Here is a 10,023-nt window from a genome sequence, read left to right on the forward strand (position 1 = left end):
ATTTTTTAAAATTCAGCTCAGTAAACATGGGACCAACACTTTACATGTTGCGTGTATTTTTTGTTCAGTGTAAAGTCTACTCAACTCAAGGTATAGTATACGTATTAGAATTAATTTCCCAATTAATTTGGTTGTCAAGCTGCTGGGTTTTCGGCTCAAATCGCTAAACAGACGGCTCTGCAGTGCATCGCAAACAGAAAGCTCGTAATAGCCAATCACAACACTGGACTGGCCAATGGCAGGAATTTGTTAGTTCGTCCTTCACTCCAGTGAAATTTACCAATCTAAGGTTTCTAGACACACACCCGCCTTTAAGCCCGCCCCCCATCACCCTGAAATCCAAACCCAAAGGTGCCAAGACTTGAGAGAGAGCAATTTGAGAAATGTAAATGTTCAGAAATTCATACAAAATGAAGAGCTGAAATGTCTTGAGTCAATAAGTATTCAACCCCATTATTATGGCAAGCCTAAATAAGTTCAGGAGTAAAACTTAGCATAATAAGTTGCATGGACTCACTCTGTGTGCAATAATAGTGTTTAACATTATTATTTTTTTTATCGCTACCTCATCTCTGTACCCCACACATACAATTATCTGTAAGGTCTCTCATTCGAGCAGTACATTTCAACCAGAACGACCAGGGAGGTTCACAAAGAAGGAAAAGCAGACATTGAATATCCATTTGAGCATGGTTCTAAAACATGCATCCTGTTTGCAACAAGGCACTAAAGTAATACTGCAAAAAAATGTATCAAAGCAATTCACTTTTTGGCCTGAATACAAACATTTTATGTTTGGGGCAAATCCAATACAACATATTACTGAGTACCACTCTCCATATTTTCAAGCATGGTGGTGTCTGCATCATGTTATGGGTATGCTTGTAATCGTTAAGGACTGGGGAGTTTTTCAGGAAATAAAAAAAACCTGGTTCAGTCTGCTTTCCACTAGACACTGGGAGATTAATTCACCTTTCAGCAGAACAATAATATAAAACACAAGCCCAAGCTACAGTTTTGACTTAAATGTGCTTGAAAATCTATGGTAAGACCTGAAAATGGTTATCTAGCAATGATCAACAACCAATTTGACAGAGCTTGAATAATTTTGAAAAGAATAATGGGCAAATGTTGCACAATCCAGGTGTGGAAAGCTCTTAGAGACTTACCCAAAAAGACTCTGTAAAGACAGCTGTAACAGCTGTAATTGCTACAAAGTATTTTTCAATAAATTTGCATACATTTCTAAAAACTGTTTTTACTTTGTCATTATGGGGTATTGTCAGTGGCGTATATTTATGGCTGCCAAAGGAAGCCAGGCTTCCCCCAAAAATTGACAAAGAAATTTTTTGCCAATCAGAGTTGAGCTAAACTGACTGAGCTCAACTGTTAATGGTCCTGGCACACCAAAAAAAGTGTCAGCTTGAATTTGGCTTCACTCCCATCACGTCGCTTCAAGATAAATAAGTAATTGACAGAAACAACTTGAATTGTGGCATCTCGTTGTGTTGTTGTCCTCCGGTGGCTAGATAAAATTTGCCCTTTCCTAAATTAGCCATGGATGGAGATAGGGATTTCGACTTTATTCTCCATACTGGTCAATGATTATAAAGGTGATTCTGATCGAACCATAAATTCATAGATTGTGCTCATGGACTGAGAGGAGGGAAGTTCAATAGCTACATAGCTAGATGTAGAAGGCTAATGTTAACTAGCTAACGTTGCCCATGAAAGGAAGTTAGGCTAGCAAGCAAGCATTCGGGCCAGGTAGCCTATGACAACAACAAAAAAGCCTGTACTGTATGACAGAATTATAGACCGTTTCGTAAACATGAAAAATGTGGAGGATGGCATTGGCGTTTCTCTACAAGTAGGATGAATCAACATGTTTTTTCTACTTGAACGCACACACACACAAATCAGAACCATGGAGAGCAACATCATATTTAGCTTACGTTGATTGGACTAAATTGTTTTTAGTATTTTTTAGTTGTCACTGTATTAGACTAAGCATAGGTTATTTGATGATGTTGAAGTTGAAATGGTGATGGAATGGTGGAGGCAGCTCCTTTCTTTGTGACTTGTTGTTCTCAATCAATAGTTGTTTCGTGGTCCGAAAATGTTTGGAAACATTCAATAGCTTGACCATGCTGTAGGTAATGTAACTGTTTGTTACATATAATATGCTTTGTGGACTTCACCGGACAGGTTGCTCTCCGGTTTTGTGATGTAACAAAGGTGTTGTTGAATTTATTCTGACACTGTGTCTTCTTATTGTCTCGGCCTTAGACCTATATATCACGGTCACAAGGCATATGAACTAACAGGTTATAGAGCTAACAACGCAATTATCACAACACATAGGTTTTAATATGGCTTTCTTTTCTAGCTTCCCCAGTTATTTTACCCACACACCGCTACTGGGTATAGATGGGTGAGAACATTTCTTGAATTCAGGTTGTAACACAACAACATGTGGAATAAGTCAAGGGGTATGAATACTTTCTGAAGGCACAGTTTAAGACATTTTTATTTTTGATCTGACGTCGTCCCCACAGTGACCGTACGTACATACCCCAACCAGAAGCCATGTATTACAGGCAACATCTGCACTGAGCTAAAGGGTAGAGCTGCCGCTTTCAAGGAGCGGGACTCTAACACGGAAGCTTATAAGAAATCCCGCTATGCCCTCCGATGAACCATCAAACTGGCAAAGCGTCAGTACAGGACTAAGATCGAATCGTACCACACCGGCTCAGACGCTCGTCGGATGTGGCAGGGCTTGTAAACTATTACAGACTACAAAGGGAAGCACAGCCGCGAGCTGCCCAGTGACACGAGCCTACCAGACAAGCTAAATTACTTCTACGTTCGCTTCGAGGCAAGTAACACTGATACATGCATTAGAGCATCAGCTGTTCCGGACGACTGTGTGATCACGCTCTCCGTAGCCGATGTGAGTAAGACCTTTAAACAGGTCAACATTCACAAGGCCGCAGGACCAGGATGTGTACTCAGAGCATGCGCTGACCAACTGGCAAGTGTCTTTCACTGACATTTTCAACCTCTCCCTGACTGAGTCTGTAATACCAACATGTTTCAAGCAGACCACCATAGTCCTTGTGCCCAAGAACACTAAGTTAACCTGCCTAAATGACTACAGACGCGTAGCACTCACATCTGTAGCCATGAAGTGCTTTGAAAAGCTGATCATGGCTCACATCAACACCATTATCCCAGAAACCCTAGACCCACTCCAATTTGCATACAACCTCAACAGATCCACAGATGATGCAATCTCTATTGCAGTCAACACTGCCCTTTCCCACCTGTACAAAAGGAACACCTAGTATGTGAGAATGCTATTCATTGACTACAGCTCAGCGTTCAACACCATAGTGCCCTCAAAGCTCATCACTAAGCTAAGGACCCTGGGACTAAACACCTCCCTCTGCAACTGGATCCTGGACTTCCTGACCGGCCGCCCCCAGGTGATAAGGGTAGGCAACAACACATCCGCCATGCTGATCCTCAACACGGGGAGGCCCTAGGGTGCATGCTCAGATCCCTCCTGTACCCCCTGTTCACTCATGACTGCATGGCCAGGCACGACTCCAACACCCTCATCAAGTTTGCTAATGACACAACAGTGGTAGGCCTAATCACGACAACGATGAGACAGCCTATAGGGAGGAGGTCAGACCTGGACGTGTGGTGCCAGGACAACAACCTCTCCCTCAACGTGATCAAGACAAAGGAGATGATTGTGGACTACAGGAAAAGGAGGACTGAGCATGCCCCCATTCTCATCGACGGGGCTGTAGTGGAGCAGGTTGAGAGCTTAAAGTTCCTTGGTGTCCACATCACCAACAAACTAACATGGTCCAAACACACTAAGACAGTCATGAAGAGGGCACGACAAAACCTATTCCCTCTCAGGAGACTGAAAAGATTTGGCATGGGTCCTCAGATCCTCAAAAGGTTCTACAGCTGCACCATCGAGAGCATCCTGACTGGTTGCATCACTGCCTGGTATGGCAATTGCTCGGCCTTCAACCGCAAGGCACTACAGAGGGTAGTGCGTACGGCCCAGTACATCACTGTGGCAAAGCTTCCTACCATCCAGGACCTCTATACCAGGCAGTGTCAGAGGAAGGCCCTAAAAATTCTCAAAGACTCCAGCCACCCTAGTCATAGACTGTTCTCTCTGCTACCGCACGGCAAGCGGTACCAGGGCGCCAAGTCTAGGTCCAAAATGCTTCTTAACAGCTTCTACCCCCAAGCCATAAGACTCCTTAACAGCTAATCAAAGAGCTACCCAGACCCCTCTTTTACGCTGCTGCTACTCTGTTTATTATTTATGCATAGTCACTTTAACTCTACCTACATGTACATATTATCTCAATTACCTCGACTAACCGGTGCCCCTGCACATTGACTCTGTACCGGTACCCCCTGTATATAGCCTCGCTATTGTTATTTTACTGCTGCTGTTAAATTATTTGATACTTACATTTTTCCCCTTCTATTTAACACTTATTTTTCTTAAAACTTCTTAAAACATTGTTGGTTAAGGGCTTGTAAGTAAGCATTTCACTGTGAGGTGAAATGTTGTATCTGTTGTATTCGGCGCATGTGACATAACATTTGATTTGATTTGATTTAATCATTAGCATCTCTGCTGTTAGCTAAGGACAGCTCCTCACTTTGAGAGGCTTTGGATCTGACCTGCTTTGCCCCTCTGTGTAAGACCAAGAATTAACACACACACACACACACACCTGGCTAGCAAGGAGTACAGTGGTGTTGGCTTACAGTGGGACTGGGCTACAGCTGCAGTGACTCTGGTAGCGTATGTGTGCTTGTGTGTGTTAATCAGTCGGCTATGTGTGATAAAGATAGCATGGTTTATGTTGTCATTGTTTCACTGTCATGTCCTCTCTCTCTCTCCAGTATAAGGGACAGGTTCATCTCCATATCTTTGAGGACTGGTGTGGCAGCTCTACAGCTCAGCTCCGCAAGAACCTGCACTACCCACTTTACCCACACGTGAGTCACTCACACACACACTACACGCCCATGTGATTCCCCCAGCAACATGTACACGACATGCCATACCTCTGTCTCTCTCACTTGCTCTTTCTCTCTTTATCTCTCTCCTCTCTCTCTGTCTTTAGTATAGAACCACTGTAAAGAAGCTGGTTGTTTCTCCCAGATGGACCAACTATGGCCTCAGGATCTTTGGCTATCTCCACCCCTATACTGACAGTACCCTTCCATCCATCCATCCTGGAGTACAAGTTGAAATTCAAGTAGGGCATCGAGACAGTTCGGTGGATAGTAACACCAAGGCTTTTAACAACTGTGTTTGGTGCAGTAAGACAGCCATTCAACTTTACATGCCACAAGGCGACTAAACCACAGAGGTCCAAACACTGAACCCAGAGGAACACCTAATTAAATCCAAAGAATGCTCTGACAAATGTTTGTCATCTAACTGTGTGTGTGTATGTGTGTTCCAGGTGAGTTTGTGTTTGCGGTGAGCTCTGATGATAACTCTGAGTTCTGGCTGAGCCAGGATGACTCTCCACTCAACCTGCAGCTACTGACCTGGATCGGCAAGGTGGGCTCTGAGTGTGTGTGTTGGTGTGTACCTGGATACCTGAGATAGCTGCAGTGACAGGCATGAGTGTGTTTATTTGGGATTATGGCAGCTCTCTTCCTGTCTTTAAGTACGATGAGCTGTCAAGTGTGTGGTGTTTGTCAGACTGGCATGGAGTGGACGGCACCTGGTGAGTTTGGGAAGTACGCCAGTCAGACATCCAGACCGGTTAGGTCAGTCGGCTAAACACTTTGTGGGTGTTTGTATTAGTGAAGGCTATGATTGCCGGGGGGATGAATCTATGTCTAAACACATCGCTGGGAGTTATTTTAAGCACAGGTTGTTTTTTCTTCTTTTTGTGGTGTATTGGAGCTACGGCACTGAGCCAGGATGCACACACAGACATACCTCTGAGGTGAAGTGTGTGTGTGTACGTGTGTGTACGATGATGGATGGTGCAGGGAGATGTGGGTTTGATCCTGACAAAGGACGCTGCCACAAAAACCATAATCAAGCATGGACCACAGGCTAGAGAGAGGTATAGTAGAAAGAGGGAGGGGAACAGGGAGAGAGGTTAAATGAAAGAGGGAGGGGAACAGGGAGAGAGGTTAAATGAGGTGATAGAGGGAAGGAGGTGATAGTCATGAGATGGCAGGCATCTACAACCACCTATCAGAAACTAGCATAGAGTAAGTGTGTGTGTGTGTGTGTTCCGCAGGCTGTCAGTTCAGAGGATGTACTTCTTTGAGATCGTCCATAAACAAAACGACAGAGGAACAGACCACATGGAGGTGGCGGTGAGTTTCCCTTCTCTACTCTATCTTCTGTGTGTGTGCATGCAGGTGGTAGTATTACGTGTGTGTGTGTGTGTGTGTGTGTGTGTGTGTGTGTGTGTGTGTGTGTGTGTGTGTGTGTGTGTGTAATTGTTTTGATACAGTGGCAGCTGAACCAGGAGGGTCTAAGCTTTACAGTCATCAGCTCCAAGTACATATCCCTCTACACCAGTGAGTGCACACACACACACACACACACACACACACACACACACACACACACACACACACACACACACACACACACACACACACACACACACACACACACACACACACACACACACACACACACCTAACTTATTTGAACTACCTAACCGTTATCTCAGACGTGTGTATGTGTGTGTGTACAGATGAGTCCGCTATGAGGATCAGTGACGCCACTCACATACCCCAAACGGCCGCCAGTCACACCCGCACGCCTAGCAACCAGCCTGACAACCAGCTGAGCAGCCAGCCTGTGACCGACATGCGTTGAGTTGACCCACGGGACACCCTCTACCAGAGTAAGACCTCACACTCTCCCTCGCACACACACTACAACACTACAGTTGTTAGATAGAAAAAACAACAACTGTGTGTGTAGTCCCTGCCCTAGACAGTAGGTACCTACATGGTGTGTTACCTGACTGCTCCTATAAACCAAGCTACATCATCAAAGGCTTCCCTCTACTGCGATACCATGGCCTGCAGTTTGTAAGTACTGTAACTACTACAATCCCTATAGTTTACAGAAATTAGTGTGTTTAGTGGGTTGATGTGTTGTTAGCTGACTATGAGCGGGTCTTTACCATGTTGTTTGTGTGTCTCCAGGTCCACATGTCCTACATCTACCCCAATGACTACACACGGCTCACACAGATGGAGACAGAAAACACCTGCTTCTACCACAACAGTCCCCTAGACCTGGACAGGTGAGAAGGGGAGGGAGAGGGAAAGGGAGAGTGCCGACAGTGAAATGTATGACCTCTATGGGAGAATCTCAATTGCATACTCCTTGCGTCCTCTCTCCTCACCTCCTTAAAACCCATTGGAGGAGAAGGTCAGATGGGTGGGACCTCTGGCTTTCTCATCCAAGGGGTTTTGAAAGCAGGCGATGAGAGAGGATGTGAAATGTATGCAATTGAGATTTTCCCTATGGCTCTGAGAACAGTTTCCCAAAAGCATTTTAAGGCTAAGTTCATCATAAGAACCTTCGTAGGAGCATCTTTAAATCTGTGAGCCGTTTGCCAAAACCATTGTTACTAAAGTTGCACTAGAAAACGCTTGTTATTTACCAACTGCCTCAGACAAGTCTTAGAACAGCTAAGTGTGTCTTTAGATGTGTTTTTTCCCGACCATGTCACTTTATACACAGAAGACCTCTGCTAGACATAGAATCAAGATGTTTATCTGCCTCTCTTTGACCACTGATAGCTTCACAATGAAGTTGACTACAAATACAATGTTTCCAATGTCTTTGCAATTGTTACAAACAAGTGAAGGATTAAAAGATGCTTCCAATGAAAACCGAGTTGACTGCATAAAAAGATGAATAGCCTACACAGTATTAGGGATTAACATGGGTAACCGAGATCCCTGGACTGTCCCTGGACTTCACATTCCCCCCAAATGTCACACTAATGCAATTCAACAAAATACACAACATGTGGAGCAGCAGATTGGATAATGTGCTATTACATTTTTTGCCAAATAGGTTGTGGCATGAAAGCCTTTAGCCTAACAAGTCACCATAAATTCGAAGCACACACATAATTGGCTCTACTGGACTCCACACGAGACCCGTTTAGAGTTCTCATCAGAAAATTAGATCCCTGTCCGACCCAAGCCCGGTGATTTAAAGCCCGAGCCCAGGCCTGGTCCGACATCACAGAAATTAAATGAGCCTGAACCAGCATATATCTAGAAAGCAGTAAGCTAAATTGATTTAACCGGGTGTTGAGAACAAAGCTGCGGATGTGGGCAGCAATGGAGTGAGGAGATGAAGAAACCGCCATTGGGCCTAGAAAAAGCGCAGAGAGAGGAAACCTCACCTTAGTTATGATCAACTGAATGATGAAAATATTGGAATAAAATTCTCGCTTATATCGAAACTCCCAAAGTCATATACAACCTCTATACTAATTTAAAGCAATAGTTGTTATGATTGGGACAGTGCCATCGCACTGCTTTGAGACAAGCGTGGGGGACTTGTCTAGATAAATCAATCAATGTCAGATCTTTGTTTTCACTGAATCTCTGTTAGGATATTTGGTAGCAGGCTGGTTAGGCTGATGAAATGTTAGCTAAATTGAGATGAGTGCTAATGATCATCTTTAATCTAGTTTGCTCATATATTAGCTGATCATTTTGCTAGCATGTTATACAAGCGGGTTATACAAGTGGATTTTGCTCTTCACTCACGTAGTAGCTTCTACTCCCGACCAAAATCCTGTGACTTGTCTGAAAGTCAATCAATATGATTTTGTTTCACTGGATCTCTGTCTGTACAGTCCATTCGGAAGTATTCAGACCCCTTGACTTTTTCCACTTTGTTACGTTACAACCTTATTCTAATACCCCTCAACAATCTACACACAATACCACATAATGACAAAGCAAAAACTGGTTTTTAGATATTTTAGCAAATGTAAAAATAAACTGAAATATCACAGTTAAATAAGTATTCAGACCCTTTACTCAGTACTTTGTTGAAGCACCTTTGGGAGCGATTACAGCCTCGAATCTTCTTGCGTATGACACTACAAGCTTGGCACACCTGTTTTAGGGGAGTTTCTCCCATTCTTCTCTGCAGATCCTCTCAAGCTCTGTCAGGTTGGAAGGGGAGCGATGCTGCACAGCTATTTTCAGGTCTCTCCAAGGATGTTCGATTTTTTTCAAGTCCGGGCTCTGACTGGGCCACTCAAGGACATTCAGAGACTTGTCCCGAAGCCACTCCTGCATTGTCTTGGCTGTGTGCTTAGCGTCGTTGTCCTGTTGAAAGGTGAACCTTCGCCCCAGTCTGAGGTCCTGAGCGCTCTGGAGCAGGTTTTCATCAATGATCTCTCTGTACTTTGCTTTTTGGTACCCTTCCCCACATCTGTGCCTCAACACAATCCTGTCTCAGAGCTCGAAGGACAATTCCTTCGACCTCATGGCTTGGTTTTTGCTCTGACATGCACTGTCAACTGTGAGACCTTATGTAGACAGGTATGTGCCTTTCCAAATCATGTCCAATCAATTGAATTTACCACAGGTGGACTCCAATCAAGTTGTAGAAACATCTCAAGGAGGATCAATGGAAACAGGATGCAGCTCAATTTCGAGTCTCATAGCAAAGGGTTTGAATACTTTTGTAAATAAGTTATTTCAGTTTTGTATTTTTTTTTATATGCAAACATTTCTGAAAAGCAGTTTTGTCATATGGGGTATTGTGTGTAGATTGATGTGTAAAAAATATATTTTTTAATCAATTTTAGAATAAGGCTGTAACGTAACTAAATGTGGAAAAAATCAAGGGGTCTGAATATATTCCGAATGCACTGTATACTTAAGCAAAAAGGCCCGGGTGGGTGTGGTATATGGCAGATATACCACGACTAAAAGGGC

The 10,023-nt window shown here is 43.8% G+C and overlaps 1 protein-coding gene across 1 annotated transcript; it reads left to right on the forward strand.

Annotated features, from left to right (window-relative positions):
• The first annotated feature begins 3,598 nt into the window (after nucleotides 1-3,598).
• On the forward strand, nucleotides 3,599-7,353 carry LOC120053238 (beta-1,4-N-acetylgalactosaminyltransferase 3-like). Its single transcript, XM_039000383.1, is given in 10 exon segments — nucleotides 3,599-3,652; nucleotides 4,954-5,049; nucleotides 5,178-5,268; nucleotides 5,523-5,623; nucleotides 5,768-5,835; nucleotides 6,321-6,399; nucleotides 6,540-6,606; nucleotides 6,789-6,941; nucleotides 7,022-7,131; nucleotides 7,249-7,353. Coding segments are annotated over 10 exon segments (924 nt in total).
• Nucleotides 7,354-10,023: the final 2,670 nt, after the last annotated feature.

The sequence above is a fragment of the Salvelinus namaycush genome, chromosome 9, assembly GCF_016432855.1.
Source record: "Salvelinus namaycush isolate Seneca chromosome 9, SaNama_1.0, whole genome shotgun sequence".
Taxonomy (NCBI): Eukaryota; Metazoa; Chordata; class Actinopteri; order Salmoniformes; family Salmonidae; genus Salvelinus; species Salvelinus namaycush.